The sequence below is a fragment of the Podarcis vaucheri genome (genome assembly GCF_965113315.1).
Source record: "Podarcis vaucheri genome assembly, chromosome: 14".
Taxonomy (NCBI): Eukaryota; Metazoa; Chordata; class Lepidosauria; order Squamata; family Lacertidae; genus Podarcis; species Podarcis vaucheri.
The window spans coordinates 35979238-35998695 of NC_138752.1; the positions used below are offsets into that span (position 1 = coordinate 35979238).

The window sequence follows — 19458 nt, forward strand, 5'->3', positions numbered from 1 at the left end:
CAACAAGGTCTCCCAGCCCCATTGATGACTTGAAGGTGGATGCAAATGTCTTCCTAATCCAATCAGAGTCGGCCACCTCCCACTCCCATTGCTGCCACAGGGCACGGCGTGTACCCTGCTGCCTGCCAATTAGGATTCAATCTGCATAGAGAGAAAGCTCTTATTAACACCACAGGGGAGGACAATTATTTTATGTAGTCAGAAGGGGGGGGGGGCATTTGTAATTTTTATTCCGCTCAGAAAAGCTTGTTAATAGACATTCAATAATGACTGCTAACTGGGCAATGGTGTTCTAGCCTTTGTGTGAAAACACCATTTTTTTATTTTTAAAAAATGCATGGTGACTTTAAAGGGAATAATAGACATGATAGGGGCTGCTGTTGTTCCCACTAATAAGGAACTCAGTTGGTGAGTACCAATGGAAATTGAACCAAAATGAGAAACAAGAGGGAGGGATCAGCAAGATCGGGGGAACCCAGAACCCTGAGGTCTGCAGAAGTAAAAGCATAAAGGATTCTTAAAGTAAAAATAAATGAAATGAGCACCTTAACTATGTACATGCCACCCACCTCCCTGCTGACTATAAAATGTTTTGTTTTTTAAGTTGGAATAAGAAAAAATAAATGATGCTGTGATGACTAGAATCAGTTCTTGTAGGCCCCCACTTGCCCCAATGGGCCCAAGTGTTGATGTGGGACCTCTTTGCCAGTGCCTCCCCCATAACCTTTGGGTGCTCATTTGAGGGGTTGAGGCTGGGCTATGGGCAGCAGTGTAGTGGCAAATTCAGAAGTGTAGGGTCCCTTCATGATAGTCACAACCGCACCCCTCACAGTGACACCCCTATAATATTACAGAGCCTTCTAAGATTATGCAATAGTCTTATAATTATACAATAGTAATCATTTAGGATATATTGCAATGATCAATGAAGGTCTCCATGTGTTGCCTTTCAGCTAGATGTGCACGTACATGGGCAAATGTTTCCAATATCTTCTTTCAGAGTGACTCAAGTTGTGTTCCCTGTGAAGTTCCATTGTTCCAGAGCTTGCAAGCCTTTCTCGTGAAACTGAAGCGCTGAACTTTGGAGCATACACTGGCAAAAAAGCTCCCGTTTCATGCTAATTGGGTGGCTCTTAGGATGCCGGAGGCAGGGACCCTGCTGCAGAAATAGTAGCAGAACTTCAATCCTCCTATGACCTTTAGCCCTGAAGTCCAGCCCCAGAAGAAAGAACATTGTGACGTTCAACAAAGAACTTCACCAAAGTTATCCTCTTCCCTCGGAGAACACCCTCTGGAATTGAAGCATCTCACTCCACTTGCCTGAGTTGCCGTTCAACTCAGTTTAAGAAACATGGAGGGTCCTGCCGGGTCCTGTGGGGACCACAAGAGACCTTGCATCCAGTTCACATCCATTCAGCTGCCCATTGTTGTCCTCGTTCATCTGAGAGACTTCTGTGGAACCTGCCTCAAAGCCGTGGACGGTATGAGCGGCATGGACAACGTGGACCCTGTTCCGGGCCTTCTTCCGCAGCAGGCAGCTGAAGACCTTCTTGAAGCCCTTGCGGAAGTGCTTGGAGACCAGGGCATAGACGATGGGGTTGAGGCAAGAGTTGGCGTAGGCCATGCAGTGGGAGAGGAGCCGGAAGGCGTAGGTGGTCTGGTTGAAAGGGAAGTCTCCGTAGAGGTAACGGAGCACGACGACGTGGTAGGGCAGCCAGCAGAGGCAGAAGAGGACAGTCACAATGATGATCATCTTGGTCACTTTGCGCTTGGCCTTCTTAGACTCGGACATGTCCTCCAGGGGGTCCACCGCTGTCCACAGGTATTTAATCGTCCGCGTGTAGGAGAGGCTGACGATCAGCACCGGGATGACGTAGCCAAAAGTGAAGGTGCAGGTGTCCATGATCTTCCGGCGCCATTCTTCCCATCCTGGCACACAGATGTAGCTGCCCTCCCATTCAATCAGGTCGTAGTAGCTCAGGTAGGGCCCTGAAAAGATCACGGAGAGGCCCCAAATGACAGCCATCGCCGCCACTGCGTTGCAGGGTGTCCGCAACTCCCGGGACCGCAGCGGGTATCGGATGGCCAGGTATCTGCCAGAAAAGTCAACAGAGTTAAGTATTGGTGAGGATTATCTGCACCATTTATCTTCTCCCTCTGACCACTCATTGTCGTCCCACCATTACTCCCCAGGCTTAGCCTTCTTCCCTTGGGGGTGCCCCAGCTGGTTCCTCCCCCCACTCCTCTGCACCCAACACTCACACACCCTAAGATCAGCCTAATTTTATGTGGCTCTAAGTCCGTATGCCCTCTGCAAGGACTCCGTTCGGAAGCCTGGCAAGAGCAATCTGCTTCTTCTCCCCTGGTAGGCAGAGGGTGGGGGGAGGAAGAGGGAGAAGGGAAAGAAGGGGGTGTTGCACCCCAGGGAGCAGAAATGACAAGCGACTGATAGGAACCATCTGTTTCTCCTCCAGGGGAGAAAACCGGGACGGGAGTGGGGAAAGAGAGAGAGTTTATTTTGACAGCTGTGGAAAGGCGTCAGATTGACATGACAGCCAAGAGCACGGGTTGGCCACATGTCACGTCTCCAGATGCGTAAGAGGAACTACCAGGCAGACCGGGGAATGTCTGTAAGTTCAGAGAGTCAGGGGATTGAGCCAAAAAATGTGGGGCCCGGGGGTGTGTAGGGTGTACTGGATGAAGGCATTGTAAAAGGTAAAGGGACCCCTGACCATTAGGTCCAGCGGCGCTCATCTTGTTTTATTGGCCAAGGAAGCGGGCATACAGCTTGCGGGTCATGTGGCCAGCATGACTAAAGGTAAAGGACTCCTGGACGGTTAAGTCCAGTCAAAGGCGACTCTGGGGTTGTGGCGCTCATCTCGCTTTCAGGCCTAGGGAGCCGGCGTTTGTCCACAGACCTCTTTCCGGGTCATGCGACCAGCATGACTAAACCGCTTCTAGCACAACGGGACACCGTGACGGAAACCAGAGTGCATGGAAACGTCGTTTACCTTCCCGCCACAGCGGTACCTATTTATCTACTTGCACTGGTATGCTTTCAAACTGCTAGGTTGGGCAGGAGCTGGGACAGAGCAACGGGAGCTCACCCCGTTGGGGGGATTTGAACCGCTGACCTTCTGATCAGCAAGCCCAAGAGGCTCAGTGGTTTAGACCACAGTGCCACGTACGTGTCAAACCAGAACCTGGGACACACCATGGTTTAAAGTCCTGCTTGACCATGAAACTCACTGGGGCTCCCTTGGGCCAGTCACTGCTTCTCAACCTAACCCACTTTGCAGAGTTGCTATGGGAGTTAAATGAGGAAGGGGGCAAATCATGTAAGCCACCTCAATCACCTTGGAGCAAAAGGTGGGATATAAATGCTCAGTTGGTGGAGCGTGAGACTCTTAATCTCAGGGTTGTGGGTTTGAGCCCCATGTTGTGCAAAAAATCCCTGCACTGCAGGGAGTTGGGCTAGATGAATCAGGATCTCCGATTATTATTTTTTAGTGCAGGCGTCTTCATTACCTGTCTACAGAGACGGCAGCCAGGGTGAAACTGCTGGCGTACATAGTAAGGTAGATGAAGAAATGGACAGTCTTGCACATGAACGACCCAAAGACCCAGCCCTCCAGGGAGTAGATGGTGGCCTGGAAAGGCACGCAGCAGATGATGAAGAAGAAGTCAGCCAGGCTGAGGTTGAGGATGAAGAGGTTGGTGCTGTTGTGCCCCACCTGCCCGTTCCGCAGCAGCACTGCCAGGACCAGGCTGTTGCCGATGGTGCCCAGAAGAAAGATCAAGGAGAAGACGACAGGGACGATGACACTGGCCAGGCTGAACTGGTGGGCATCAGAGGCGTTCCAGTGCCCAGCCAAGCTGGCAAAGTCTTCCTGTTCGGTCATTATTCTTATTTTTAATCTGTGGGCGAATGGTGGGAGAAAGAGACTGTGAGGGTCTTGCAACGGAAGCTGTATATGAAATAATAATCCAAATAGTCCAAATCTTGCACCTAGGGAAATCTGGCTTTTGAACCCAGAAGAACCCAGAAGAAGAGCCTTGATATATTGGATGAAAGGTCCATATGCTCTGGCTCCCTTTTTACAAGAGCGGCCAACCAGAAATCTCTGGGAAGCTTCTCCTTTATTCAGTCTTAAATTCAGTGTTCCATATTTCTGCAACAAGGCGATTTTTTAAAAAAACCATCTTGCGAAAATTCATTAGCGTTTTAGTGCAATTTCCCCCCTAAAATACACATTTTTCAGTGTGCAGTTTTGAGTAGTAAAAGCATTTTTGAAAGTATTCTTACCCAATATAATTCATTTTAAAGTTTTTTTGTTTTGCTATATCTATTGCTATGTATATATTGCCCCCAATATATGTATTTTGGCAAACACAGCAAAAGTCAGAGAAATACAAATTTTGACGAATCGGTTTGTTTCAGCTAATCATGCTAATGTATTCATTTGGGAAGCGAAAATTAGGGAGTTTCTCAAAACAAAATCGATTTCTCTCCCATCATAGGAACATAGGAAACTGCCTTGTTCCAAATCAGACCATTGGTCCATCTATCTCTGTCCTGTCTCCATTGACTGGCAGTGGCTTTCCAGGGTTTCAAGAAGGAGACATTTCGAACCTGGGACCTTCTGCATGCAAAGAGACAGTGTGGTGTAATGGTTAGAGTGTTGGACCAGGACACGGGAAAGTAGGGTTTAAATCCCCACCCAGCCATTGGGTGTGCTTGGGCCAGTCACCATCTCTTAGCCTAACCTACTTCACAGGGTTGTTGTGAGGATGAAATGGGGGAGGAGAACCATGTACCCCACCTTGAGGTCTTTGGGAGATAAGGTAAAGGTAAAGGGACCTGTGACCATTAGGGCCAGTCGTGACCTACTCTGAGGTGGCAGCACTCATCTCACTTCACTGGCCGAGGAAGCCGGCGTACAGCTTCCAGGTCATGTGGCCAGCATGACTAAGCCACTTCTGGCGAACCAGAGCAGCGCATGGAAATGCCGTTTACCTTCCTGCCGGAGTGGTACCTATTTATCTACTTGCACTTTGACATGCTTTTGAACTGCTAGGTTGGCAGGAGCAGGGACCGAGCAACGGGAGCTCACCCCGTCGCGGGGATTCGAACCACCAACCTTCTGATCAGCAGGTCCTAGGCTCTGTGGTTATATAGATGGTATATAAATGTAAGAAGAAGGAGAAGGAGAAGAAGGGGAACTATTTCATCCTTGCACCACAGCACAGGAGCCCTTGATCTGTTGAGCCCCAGCCCGAGAGTTGTTGAATGAAGCCTAGATTTAATCTGTGAGTGGTAAAAATTTGCCTTGAAAATGAGCAACTCCCAAACTGCAGATCTCTCATTACTAAGTGTCAGTCAAAGCGTCTTAGGCTTTTCCCAGGAAAGGTTTTTAATCTAAATATTTGGCAATGGGAAACAAATACTCAGTGTTGAATTATGCGTGGAAGGGTAGGGAAATACAAGCCTGATATTTGCTACTACATCTCTAGTCGCTGTAAATTTAATGCTGGTATTACTTCACTCACATTCTGTGCGAAGATGATGGACTACAGCTGGGCAGAGCTGTTCCCAGTGCAGCAATAAGATTCAAGGGGCGAATCAACACACTTGCCCAGAAAATCGGTTTTATTACGCTAGAGAAATATATGACTCTGACGTCCGTCCGTCCCTCTTCCGCACCCCCCCGGCTTTTCGATTTTGTTTTGCTAAATCAACAGTCGTGAGCCTTGCACAGAGAAAGGAGAGTTATAATCGCCAGTCTCTCTTGCAACACAGCTCTAAATTAACAGTTTTGGACACAGTTTGATGCTTTAGCTAGGATGTTGAGGTGGGTCTGGGTTCAAATCCATGCTCGGCCAGAGGGGGGCCATGGGACCTACTTTACAGAGGACAATCCTCTGATTGAAGGACTGCCCTCCATTTGAAGGACCAGAAAGGGTATCTGGGCCAAGACCAAGTTAAAGGCAGAAGGTGGTATTCAGCTAACGTCCCATTCACACTATACATTGAAAAAGCATCGTGAGTCATTGCTTCTGCCCAAGGAATTCTGGGAAGTGTAGTATGTTAAACATGCTGGTAATTGTTAGGGGATCCTTATTCCCCTCACAGAGCTACAATTCCCAGAGTTCCCTGTGAAGAGGGACTTATTGGGAATTGTAGCTTAGGGGGGATAGGGGTTCTCCTAACAAACGGCAGCTCCCATAATCCTTTGGGGGAAGAAATCATGACTGTTTAAAATGGGATGATGTGAATGTGGTCAATAGCTCTAAATTAGGCTGTCGTTGTTGAAAGTGGGTGGATTTTAGGCAGAGGGGCTGGGTGTCTGACCTTACAAAGGACAGTCTTGTGTGTGAAGGGGCTCTCTGGCCCAAGTCTGGTTTAAAAAAGTGAGAACAGGAAGAGCAGAAACCATGAAGAACATTGGAGGAGCCTGGCTGCTGGATCAGGCCAGTTGCCCATCTAGTCCAGCATCCATTTCCCACAATGGCTATGGGAAGCCCACAAGCAGGATCTGACCACTATGGTGCCGTCTCTGCTTAGCCAATGTGGCTAATATTCATCGCCTCAGTCCTTTGATACAGGGCCGGGCTGCCCATGAGGCAGGGTGAAGCAGCTGCCTCAGGTGCCAAAAGCTGAAGAGGGGCCACCCCTGCAGGTCCACTGGCAGTAGGGCAGGTTTCCAATGAGATCCACCACAGGTAAGGGAGGTCAGAGAGGTTTTGGTGACATGGCGGCCCTTTCTCATTTTGCCTCAGGTGGTGAAATGGAAAGATGGGGGGAAAGGTTGCCTAGCAACAGTTAGCTCTGGGCAGCAGACTTAGGAGGCCCACAGCTACCTCGTCACCATCTTCTGTTGTGATAAAATAAAATATAAATAAGAGAGGACAATTTTAATACCGGGACCATAGGCCAGGCACTGCGAGAACATAAGAAGCTGCTTTATAGTGAGTCTAGCTTAGTATTGCCTACACAGACCGGCAGCAGCTCTACTTGGAGATGTCAGGGAATGAATCTGGGACCTTCTGCATGCAAAAGCAGGTGCTCTCCCACTGAGCTAGAGCCCTTGCGCAAAACGCAGGAAGCGGCCTCATACTGAGTCAAATCCTTTTTCCATCTAGCTCAGTAGTGGCCCCACTGACTGGCAGCAGCTCTCTGCGAGTAAGATGAAACAGATCTCTGCCTGCTACTGCACTGGTGTTTCATCGCCATCAAGGCATGCATTGCCAATATCTTTTCCAGTCCAGTTCACACTTCTTAATTATATGTATCCCATGGACATCTTATAAACCTCAAAAGCAGGCAAATGTTGACAAAATGTATGCGTATGTGGTTGAGATTTGTTTGTTTCCCCATGGCTTAAAAGCAAAATCATCCAGGAAAGGGGTCCAGATTCATTTAGAACTATGGATTTTATCAAATATAAATGTCTGCATTGGTAAGCTTAATTGTGTATATCTTCAGGATGAAGAGATTCCAGGTTAGAAGGTATCCTTTTCTGTGCTCAGTCACTGAGCTTGCTGAGTGAGCTTTTGTAAGACTCGTTCTTTCAGCCCAGTCTACCGCACTGGACTGTTGTGAAGGTAAAATGGAAGGGGGGCACAATATGTGCCACCCTGGGAGAAAGAAAGAATAAAAATAAAAAAAAAAAAATTTTCAGGAAGTCATCATCCCAGTCACATTCCATTTCCAGAAGAATCATTCTACAGAAAGCAATGGAGGGTTATGCCAAGATTATAGTGAGGACACGCATCAACGTATATGGCTTAACCTCAGCTGGGACTCCTCACTGCTTAGGGCATTTGCAAAGTATCTTTCCTCATCTCTGAGTCTTACAGTCAGAAGGGGACACTTCCAGGAAAATAAGCTCACCACCACCACCATGCCTCTCATTTTTAAAATATCAAGCACTGTCTGTGAAGTTGAAAAAATGCCTTATAATAAATAATAATAATTTTTTATTTATACCCCGCCCTTCCCAGTTCAAAACCCAGGCTCAGGGTGGCTAACAACAAATTTAAAACACTTTAAAACACTTAATTATAAAAGCATAAAATACAGAATAAAAACATGAATAACAATAAAATTCAAAAATCAATTAGATAATCCCCAGGGCTAGCTGGCTGAATTGGTCCTACTTGGGCCAGCGAGGAGGCCAGGGGAGAATTAGCTGTGGGGTCTCAGAGCGGGTGATCTTCATAAAAGGGGAGGGGGGAAAAGAGAAGGGAAATAAAAGATCAGGCTGAATTCAAATTAAAGGCCAGGTGGAATAGCTCTGTCTTACAGGCCCAGCGAAAGGAGGTTAAATCCTGAAGCCTTGGGGTGATGATGAGTATCCTGGCTTCTCCTGCCCCAACCCAGAACTGCCATGGGGGGGGGGGAGGAAAAAACCACAAACAAACACAACTTACCTACTTCTGTGTCTTTAACACAAACACACAGATGAGTCTCCCCTGCCACACACACACACACACACACACACACACACACTGGTCTTCATATGACACTTCACCTCCTTAATTTCTTTGCATATTTATAGGAGGAGGAGGAGGAGGAGGAGGAGGAGGCGCAGCCCTCTTCTAACTGCTCCCTCTTACTATCTCTTCTGCAAACTAAAGTAGAAGGTATCTCATTTAGAAAGTCCACAGAATACCTGCTATGCATGCAGGAGTCCCCAAGTTCAATTCCCAGCATCTCCAGGTGTGATTTGGAGAGTCTCCTAAAACCCTGGAGAGCTGCTGCTAGTCAGTGTAGACAATATTGAGCTAAATGGACCGGTGGGTCTGACTCAATATAGGGCAGCATCCTGTGCTCTATTATGACAACTTCGGTACGGCAGAAGATCTTTTTGTGCTTATTTCTTATTTCAATAACCCACTGTTGGTTGTTCGCACACTCCCAGAGTGAGGAACATTTGAAACCGCTTTTAATATTGTGTTTTTAAATTGCCTCTCCCCCCCCCCCGGGACTTTAATGGTGAAGGGCGAATAAGAAATAAAATGAATGAATGATACAATACAATACAATACAATAAAACAGTATTTCCTTTAAATGCAACTTCATGTAAGAACAGATGAGATATTAACAAGGTGTAACTCCATCTCTAGCCAAGATTCTCAGGGTGTTACAGCCACATTTGTAGCTGGTACCAAAACACTCTGACTGCTGGCACTGCCTGCATCTGAGAGCAAAGAGACTATCAGAAAGTCAGTGTGCCACAAGATTCTAGCAACAGCAGCCACCTAATCTTGCCCCACTTACATTTTATTTCTAAATCCACAATATATAATTATGCAAAAGAACCTTAACACAACCGTGACAATGCAGTACACAACTGTTTACCATGTGTTAAAAGAGAAAATTTGCAAGCGCACTAAATACATCCACTTAGCAATGACCACCAGGGACTGCTTAGCCTTAGTCTTGGTAATAAATGCAAGTAGCATTTGCATTAAAACCTCTCTGAGCAGACACATCCACAGACTTGTCCCTCCTGCTCTTGCGTCTGACCACTTTATGTCTTTGTGCAAGTTTTTCAGCTCCAGCCTACCTGATTCTCACGCACCAAACTGCTGCCTCTTCTCCTGGGCTCACAGATTTCCATTCACCTCGCCTGGCTCCTCAGCTCCACACAGGCAAGAGAGAGGATCCTGCCTGGTCGCTGCAGACCTTCGCTGCCACATCGTGGCTCCGTCTGATCCTCAGCCAGTGATGTCGGCTCCGTCCCTCCCTCTCAGCTGCACACCTCCTGCCACTGTTTCTCCACCCTCCTCCTCCTCTTTCTACTCCCCCTGATTTCACCTGGGCATTTCTCTGGCTCCGTCCCCACACTGGGATGCCAGGATCTGACCTCTTGCCCTCCACTTTATTCAAGTCTCCCCATCGCCTCTGACTGAGTCTCGAGACCTGGTGGCTTGTGCAGATTCCATTCTCTCAAAAGCCATGTGTGTTCAGTCCAAAGCACACCTTGTAGCTTGCTAGAGATTGGGGGTGGAGAGAGATTTGTTTTGCTTCACGTTTTGAAGGGAAGCGAAGCTTATCCACTGTTCCAGAAACAATGCTCAAACCGAGAAACATGATTCTCTTTCCAAATTCGCACTTCTCCAGATTTTGCTTTGCTGCTCTGCGATCAAAGCGATGTGTACCAAAAATGTATATGTTTCAGAGAGGAGTGTGCTTAAAAATGCACAGATAAGTGAAAATGACATACTGTACAGAAATTCATTCTGTTACAGGAAGTTGCTTGCCAAAATGTGTATACTTAGAAAAATTACGTAAGAAAATTGGGTCTATTAGGAAAAAAATCCGCACTAAAATGCTGATGAATTCGCGAGGACTTGAATCTTTACCAGAAACTGATGCAGAAATATGATGTCAATATTCCCCATTTTCAGATATCCCCTCTTCCTGCCCAGTTGAGAAAACAAGGTCCAGAATGTGGCCTGCCATATGTGTTGGATATCCCCATGGTCGTCATGGCAGCCCTGAAGTCCTGAGCCACCTCAGAGCCAGTAGCCTTGGCATGGATGTTGAAGGCTCCCCAAACCAGTAGTCTGGGAGTTCTCAGGGAGACTGTTCAGGGAGACTGCGGGGCAGTGAGGTGGGTGGTAAAGTAACAGAATCCCTAATCTGTCCCAATTGCCTATTGACAGGAACACACACTCTAGACCAGCCTTTCTCAACCTGTGGGTCTCCGGATGTTGTTGAACTACAACTCCCATCACCCCTAGCTAGCAAGGCCAGAGCTCAGGGATGATGGGAGTTGTAGTCCAACAACATCTGGGGACCCACAGGTTGTGAACCGCTACTCTAGACCCACCCTCAACCAGAGAGCGAGAGAATTTCTACAAACCACAGCAACTCTCCCTCCCTGACCATCAAGTCCACCCTGATGTTGCACCGAGTAACCAGATGGGCAGAGTTTGAAAGGACGGCCTGAAAACCAAGCCTTATGTGGAACAGCTGAAGGAGTTGGGTATGTTTAGCCTGGAGAAGAGAAGACTAAGAGGTGATAGGATAGCCACCTTAAAATATCTGAAGAGCTGTCATGTGGACAATGGAGCAAGCTTGTTTTCGGCTGCTCCAGAGGCTGCGACCTGAACCAATGGATTCAAATGAGAAGAAAGGAGATTACATCTATACATTATGAAGAACTTTATGGTAAGAGCTGTTCAACAGTGGAAAGCCCTATTTCAGAAGATGGTAGACCCTCCTTCACTGGAGGTTTTTAAGCAGAGTTTGGATGGACATCTGTGAAGGATTCTTTAGTGGTGATTCCTACATTGAAGGGGGTTGGATGTTTTGGGACTACAACTCCCACCATCTCTAGCTAACAGGACCAGTGATCAGGGATGATGGGAATTGTAGTCTCAAAACATTTGGAGGGCCAAGTTTGCCTATGCCTGGATTAGATGACCATTGGAGTCACTTCTAACTCTTCTATGATACTAAATCCCCTATTCAACCACACCAAGGCCACATTCAGACCATATGTTTAAAAAACTAAGGACCACTCCAAACAGTCATGGCTTCGCACAAAGAATTCTGTGAGCTGCCATTTGTTAAGGGTGCTGAGAGTTCTTAGGTGACCCTTTCCCCCCTCCCAGAGCTATGATTTCCAGAGTGGTTTAACAGTAAAGCCTTATTCCCTGAGAACTCTGGGAATTTTCTGTAATACACACTTCTCTGAATTTTGCAACACAGTTCTCTAGCCAAGCAATGTTTACAAAAATGCATAGACTAGTATAAAGTGAGCATATAAATGTGCATATAAATCTGTGAGAAGAATATGCAGAAATGCATTATATTACAATCAATTGCTTTGCAAAAAAAAACATTTGCTTACAAAGAATGTGTTTATTAAAATGTTGATGAATTTTTATTAGGAAGGTTTTTTTCAAATGGCAAATTGCTGCAGAAGTATGGAGAACTGAATTCATGATTGGAAAAAGGAGGAACACAGAGAACTGAGCAATGACAGATTCCATTGCTACTAGCAACCCTATCTTAGAGGCTGCTGCAAACACAATTATCTTGGTGAGTTGCAGTTCAGTTGTGAACGGTCCCCCTTCCTCAATCCAGGCTGACCAAGAGAACACCTAACCTGGATCCAAATCATTTGGGAGACAGTAGGGGTAATGCTACATTAGCAGTTTTTTATTGTTGATTTTTTTTTAAAAAAAGAAACATTATTTCATAGAATCATAGAGTTGGAATAGACCACAAGGGCCATCGAGTCCAACCCCCTGCCAAGCAGGAAACACCATCAGAGCACTCCTGACATATGGTTGTCAAGCCTCTGCTTAAAGACCTCCAAAGAAGGAGACGCCACCACAATCCTTGGCAGCAAATTCCACTGTCGAACAGCTCTTACTGTCAGGAAGTTCTTCCTAATGTTTAGGTGGAATCTTCTTTCTTGTAGTTTGGATCCTTTGCTCCATGTCCGCTTCTCTGGAGCAGCAGAAAACAACCTTTCTCCCTCCTCTATATGACATCCTTTTATATATTTGAACATGGCTATCATATCACCCCTTAACCTCCTCTTCTCCAGGCTAAACATGCCCAGCTCCCTTAGCCGTTCCTCATAAGGCATCGTTTCCAGACCTTTGACCATTTTGGTTGCCCTCCTCTGGACACGTTCCAGTTTGTCAGTGTCCTTCTTGAACTGTGGTGCCCAGAACTGGACATAGTACTCCAGGTGAGGTCTGACCAGAGCAGAATACAGTGACACTATTACTTCCCTTGATCTAGATGCTATGCTCCAATTGATGCAGCCCAGAATTGCATTGGCTTTTTTAGCTGCCGTGTCACACTGTTGGCTCATGTCAAGTTTGTGGTCAACCAAGACTCCTAGATCCTTTTCACATGTACTGCTCTCAAGCCAGGTGTGTGATGGCCTGGGATTCCAAGTCTGAGAGTGAAACGGAGGAATCCCAGCTGGCACAGGAGTCCCCGCCTCCAGGGCCGGCTGAACTGGGGCAAGGCCTAGATGCTGAGGAGTCTGCACCTGTGACAGATCCTCAGGGGCAGGCACCAGGTGAGACCATTCTGGCCCCAGAGGTGCTGGAGGACTCAGTGGCTACAGGTGAGCCTTCCCCGGGGCCCAGTAACCCTTCGGCCTCTCCTGAACTGCAGAGGCTTAGGGCAGAGAGGCGAAGGGAACTGGTCTCTCCCAGGAGGAGTGCTCGCCTTAAGGCCAGGAGAGGCGGGGCTCCTGGGGGCCGGGACCGCCCCCGGCCTTAGAAGAAGATAAAGGTCAGGCAGCCCGGTCCCAGGTTGCGGGAGCAACGTCGTTGTGGAGTACCTGCTTTACCCAGACCTAGATCTGCACTCCCAGTGTGCCTGTCCCTCGCTCGGCTTCCTGCTCCTGACTCTCCGGTGTTCCTGTTCCTCACCCGGCTGCCCGCTGTTGACCCACCAGTGTTCCTGTTCCCCGCCTGGCTCCCTGCTTCTGCTCCACCAGTGTTCCTGTTCCCTGCCTGGCTTCCTGCTGCTGCCCTTCCAGCGTTCCTGTTCCCCTGCCTGGCTGCCTGTTTCGGACCTCGCGTCTCATCCAGTGTTCGTCTACCCTGCTAATGACTGTGGACTGAACTTCGGCTACGGTATTAGTACCTCCCCCCTCCCCCGGGGCCAGCACAAGGTGTCACCCATCTTGTATTTGTGTCTCTCATTTTTTTTGGCCCAAGTGCAATACTTTACATTTCTCCCTGTTAAAGTTCATCTTGTTTGTTTTTGCCCAGTTCTCTAATCTGTCAAGGTCGTTTTGAAGTGTGATCCTGTCCTCTGGGGTGTTAGCCACCCCTCCCAGTTTGGTGTCATCTGCAAATTTGATCAGGATGCCCTTGAGTCCATCATCCAAGTCGTTGATAAAGATGTTGAATAAGACCGGGCCCAAGACAGAACCCTGTGGCACCCCACTAGTCACTCTTCTCCAGGATGAAGAGGAACCATTGATGAGCACCCTTTGGGTTCGGTCAGTCAGCCAGTTACAAATCCACTGAGTGGTAGCATAGTCAAGACCGCATTTTACCAGCTCCTTTACAAGAATATCATGGGGCACCTTGTCAAATGCCTTGCTGAAATCAAGGTAGGCTACATCCACTGTGTTCCCTTCATCTACCAGGCTTGTAATTCTGTCAAAAAACGAGATCAGGTTAGTCTGACATGACTTATTTTTCAGAAATCCATGCTGACTATTGGTGATCACAGCATTCCTTTCTAGGTGCTCACAGACTGTTTGCTTAATGATCTGCTCCAGAATCTTCCCTGGTATTGTCAGACTGACTGGGCGATAATTATTTGAGTCCTCTCTTTTCCCCTTTTTGAAAATAGGGACAACATTTGCCCTCCTCCAGTCTGCCAGGACTTCGCCTGTTCTCCAGGAATTCTCAAAGATGACTGCCAGTGGTTCTGAGATCACATCTGCCAGTTCTTTTAATACTCTTGGATGCAGTACGTCTGGCCCTGGAGACTTGAATACATCGAAACTAGCCAAGTATTCTTGTACGCCAGCATGGTGTAGTGGTTAAGAGTGGTAGGTTTGCGTCTCCGCTCCTCCACATGCAGCTGCTGGGTGACCTTGGGCCAGTCACACTTCTTTGAAGTCTCTCAGCCCCACTCACCTCACAGAGTGTTTGTTGTGGGGGAGGAAGGAAAAGGAGAATGTTAGCCGCTTTGAGACTCCTTCGGGTAGTGATAAAGCGGGATATCAAATCCAAACTCTTCTTCTTCTCTACTATCTCCTTAGTTATTCTGGGCTGTGTTTCCTCTGCTGAATCATTAGCTCCAAATTCTTCAGGTTGGGCATTGTTTTCTTTATTGGAGAAGACTGAGGCAAAGAAGGCATTGAGGAGTTCAACCCTTTCTGTGTCCCCTGTTTGCATTTCACCATCTTCTCCTCTGAGTGACCCCACTGTTTCTTTGTTCTTCCTTTTGCTACAGACATACCCATAAAAGCCTTTTTTGTTGCTTTTAACCTCTCTAGCAAGCCTGAGTTCATTCTGTGCTTTAGCTTTTCTGACTTTGTGTCTACATGTGCTGGCTATTTGTTTGAATTCCTCTTTGGTGGTTTCCCCCCTTTTCCATTTTTTGTACACATCCTTTTTAAATCTTAACTCAGTTAAAAGTTCTTTAGATAGCCACCCTGGCTTCTTTAGGCACCTTCCATGTTTCCGTCTCATTGGTATTGCCTGAAGTTGTGCTTTTACTATCTCCCTCTTAACAAACTCCCAGCCATCATGAACTCCCTTTCCTTTTAGTATTACTGTCCATGGGATCTCACCCAGCACTTCCCTAAGTTTTATGAAGTCGGCTTTCTTAAAGTCAAGAAATTGAGTCCTAGTATGCTTGGCTGCTCCTTTCCGCTGTATAGTAAACTTCAGAAGAGCATGATCACTCGCGCCTAATGATCCTTCCACTTCTACCCCACTAACCAGGTCATCTTTTAACTAGAAGACAGGAGTGCCTGGCGTGCTCTGGTCCATGGGGTCACGAAGAGTCGGACACGACTAAACAACAACTTTTAACTATGGATTGCTAGGGCGACTCTCATTTTCCATACCCATGAAAAAGATGGTGTGTCCTGGAAAAAGAGGACATATGGCAACCCTAGCCTGCAAGCCCCTCCTCTGAGGGGAAGGCGCTTGTAGATGACTATCCTGATCTATCCTGATAGCGCCTGCAGCTCTTCCACCTGACACCCCCCTGACAGCTCTGGTCTACTCCAGGCAGTCCAACCCAGAGTGATTTGGTGCTGCCTTGACCTGACTCAACCCAAGACCAGATGCCCCCAAACCAGCCTAATCTGGGATTCAGAATTTGGCTGGATTTGGGACACGTCCCTCCTGCAGTGCAGGCACAGGCTGGAAAGAAACGAAATCATCAAAATTAGTTTCTATCTAGAAATGACTTTAGGAGCAGGAACCTGATGACATTCAAACCAATCTTTTGCTCATCCTCTAGCAATCATTCCTTTACCACTGACGGGTAATCTTCAGAGGATGCCTATTCATATAGCAATCTTTTGCAAAAGTGCTGCTGGTCTCTCCAGTAGCATACAAATCAAATCCAGTGGTCTACAGATCTCTCTGCCTTCACAACTTTTTTTTTTTAACTTTAGGAATGGTAACTTAATTTTGCGCCGTGTTGTATTAAAAGTGGGAAGATAATTCTTTTAAAACCTGCCACCCAATATGATGTATTTCTCTCCCCCCCCCCCCATTGTTATATGAGGAAGGGGGAAAATCTTGCAGTTACAATCCCTCAGTTTAATGAGTTTCAGATTTAAATGTCATGCCTACTGTTTTATCTACCTGAAATAGGCATGGCATCATGGCGTCTTGAAAAGGATCTTTCCCTCTGACCAAAAAGTTTGCAGTTGCTTGTTGGGCTTAGTTTTAGGAGTGCCAAACGACCAGGAAAAAGAATAGACTTGCCTGTTGTTGTGCTTTTAAGAGTTGCTTGATAGGTAGAGGTTGTAATGTGGTGCTTTCTTCCTTCCACTTTCCACTTTCAAGCCCCTTGTGTCGAAGTAGGTCAGTGTGCCTTGCTATTAACCAGAAGGTTGGTGGTTCAAGCCCACCCAGCTTGAATTAGATAAGCCTGGATAGTTCAGCATGGTGCTGATAATACCAGGGTTGCAGGTTCAATTTCTTTATGGGATGGCTGCATATTCCTGCATTTCAGGGGGTTGGACTAGATGATTCTCAGGGTCCCTTACAACTCTGCAATTCTATGATTTGATTGTTTGCAGGAAAGAGACATTGACACCTGCTAATTCCTGCCAGCCCAGCAGATATGAAAGTGATCAGTTTAAAAGTTGGCAACTAAGCAGAAAGCTAGGTCTCAATTCCACTTGTTGCTTTCTGCAAAACTTTTGCAGGCACAAACAGTATTAAAAGCAGGCTTCAGCACTGGATCCATAGCAACTCTTTATCACATGGCTTGATGTGTTCTCAGAGGAAATCATATGGGGGGAAACATGGCTGCTGCTCCCATATGTCTACATAGCTTCAGATTGTCAATTGTTTTATTTATTATCATTGTATTTTTATGGTCAAGGATGAAGAGTTTTGTGTGGTTTTCTGCTTCAGGCACTGGAATAACTTGAGATGATTTGCTGCTGCTGCTGCTGCTGCTGCTGTTGTTGTTATGCTTAAATCCCATCCTTCCTTAAGGTGGTGTACACAGTTCTCCCTCTCTGCATTTTATTCTCACAACAACCTTGTGAAGCAGGTCAGACTGAGAAGAAGAAGAAGAAGAGGAGTTTGGATTTGATATCCCGCCTTTCACTCCCCTTCAGGAGTCTCAAAGCGGCTAACATTCTCCTTTCCCTTCCTCCCCCACAACAAACACTCTGTGAGGTGAGTGGGGCTGAGAGACTTCACAGAAGTGTGACTGGCCCAAGGTCACCCAGCAGCTGCATGTGGAGGAGCAGGGAAGCGAACCCGGTTCCCCAGATTACGTGACTACCGCTCTTAACCACTACACCACACTGGCTCTCAAGAGACAGTCACTGGCCCAAGGTCATTCACTGAGCTTCATGGCTGAGTTAGGATTTGAATCCTGGCTTCCTGGGGCCTCATCTGACACTCCAAACACTACACAACGCTGCCCCTCTTCCCCTGTGGCACACGCTGGCTCTCTTGACTGGCTTTCTTGCCCCCATTTTCTGTAGGAATGTCACACTGCCTCAGACCCTTGTCTTATCTATCTATCTATATATATATATCCTTTTGTTTCTTTCCCCATCAGCCTTCCTTTGAATCTGCTCACCCTAAAGATCCGCACTTCAAACTCATCTCTAGTGCTATTGATGCTTAGAATTCTCTCCACATCCTCAGTTAAGGTAAATAATAGCCAGATCCTTCCCCTAAGACAACTTGCTTATTCCCTTTCATCTCCAGAGAGAATTTCTGCCAAGATGGAGTTTGGAGCCGATTTTTTTTTAAAAAAATTACATAATCTGGTACATTTGCAGCTGCCTTTGCTTTTATCCTTTGGCCTTGAAATTGCATCTTCAGCCTGCTAGCTCTGCGACTCTCTGTTCAGAGTAATTTGGGAGATATGAGAATTTCTTTTTAAGCGAACCGTTTTCCATGCAGAAGGCAATTTGGCAGAAGTGGGTTGTGATTATGCCCAGATTGCTTGAGATCAGTGAAGCTTGCTCTGTTAAGGTGAGTGTGGCATTGTCCCCACAACTCACTCTGCTTTCAGCCAGCCCCCACCTGCCAGGCTTCTTACTTCTCTACAACCAGTCCAAGGGGTTGCAGTGCACGCCTCCTGGTCTCAGTCTCTCTTGTAGAATGCAGCAGGGAGGAGGGTGAGGATGGGGACACCTAGAATGAGTTGGCTCTGCCTGTCATTGACTCTGGCGCCACCTACTGTTGGGCTCCCTGCCTTCCACTCTACCAGTCCCATTGAGCACCACCACTGCTGAAACTCTTCCATCCTTTGTTCACTCATTGCTCTCGCTTTACTTGTCATTAGTTTTGGCGCCACCTACAGTTGGACTCCCTACCTCCCATTCCACCAGTCCCAATGGACACCTCAGAACATTACTACTTGAGATTACCCATGCTAAGCAGGTGCTTTATAATTGACCAGGCCTCCAGGGCTATATGGGTTAAGTTCTCTTGGCCAAAAGGCATCAGTGGCGTAGCGTGGGGGTGCAGGGGGGGCCAGCCGCACCGGGCGCAACATCGGGGGGGGTGCTCGCACTCGCAGCTCTCTGCCCCTACCTGGCTCCATGGGTTAGGGGGCGCAAATTACTTGCCTTGCCCCGGGTGCTGACAACCCACGCTACGCCACTGAAAGGCATACTTAATTGTTGGGGAAATCTTGTATACCTCCTATGGACTCTGGCCCAAATGCCTCAATTCCACTAATTTTGAATACATTCTTGGGTTTTTTTTTAAAAAGCAAACAAATCCTCCATGTATTTAGTAAGCTAGGACACTGAGGAGAATTTTCCTTTGTGATATACTAGCTTTCTACATTCAAGGCAGTTAGAGTTGTTGTCTTTTTTAAGATAGGAGAGGATTAAAAAAAATATGAAGACCATTCCCACACCTGTAATTTCAAGTGGTAGAGTCCAGAATTCTGCTACCTTGTTCTCCAAAATGTGTTGATTGCTTCTTATTTTCCCCAAAGCCTTCAATCCAAAAAGATCTGCTTCCCGCAAAGGGAAAGTCACATCCTGAAAAACAAATATCCATTCATTAGCCTTCTAGGTGATATTTTTCTCTGAACCCCACTGTGGCTGTAATTACGGTATACTAAAGTCACCCAGTGTGTTTCGGGAAAATGTGACTGCAATCACTTTAATTAACAGGTTAAATCTGACATCTTAAAAGTTCTTGTGGAGAGAGTGTGGGAGTGGAAGAAGGGAATCTTTGTGTGCTGTGTAAAGAGGTAGTGGTTTGGATTTTGTTGGTGGA

At 46.9% G+C, this 19458-nt stretch overlaps 1 protein-coding gene across 3 annotated transcripts; it reads right to left on the bottom strand.

Moving 5' to 3' along the window:
- Positions 1–1250: 1250 nt before the first annotated feature.
- LOC309518876 (galanin receptor 2b-like) lies at positions 1251–19198 on the bottom strand. Of its 3 annotated transcripts, none has more exons than XM_082199428.1 (3): positions 19091–19198; positions 3529–3918; positions 1251–2093 (listed from the first exon to the last, which is right to left on the bottom strand). In XM_082199428.1, exons 2-3 carry the CDS (start codon positions 3900–3902, stop codon positions 1343–1345), a joined length of 1125 nt encoding a protein of 374 aa, XP_082055554.1. In that variant the 5' UTR covers positions 3903–3918; positions 19091–19198; the 3' UTR covers positions 1251–1342. The 3 variants fall into 3 exon arrangements, with proteins under 3 accessions (XP_082055554.1, XP_082055555.1, XP_082055556.1); XM_082199429.1 differs by lacking the exon at positions 19091–19198 and adding an exon at positions 9573–9806; XM_082199430.1 differs by lacking the exon at positions 19091–19198 and having other exon boundaries at positions 3529–4090.
- Positions 19199–19458: the final 260 nt, after the last annotated feature.

What these genes read in the sequence shown, in the direction of transcription:
- LOC309518876 (XM_082199428.1), bottom strand. Translation starts at nt 3,902, where the DNA reads ATGACCGAACAGGAAGACTTTGCCAGCTTGGCTGGGCACTGGAACGCC. An exon ending in GCTGCCGTCTCTGTAGACAG is followed by an intron (nt 2,094 to 3,528) that starts GTAATGAAGACG and finishes CTTTTCTGGCAG; the next exon opens with ATACCTGGCCATCCGATACC.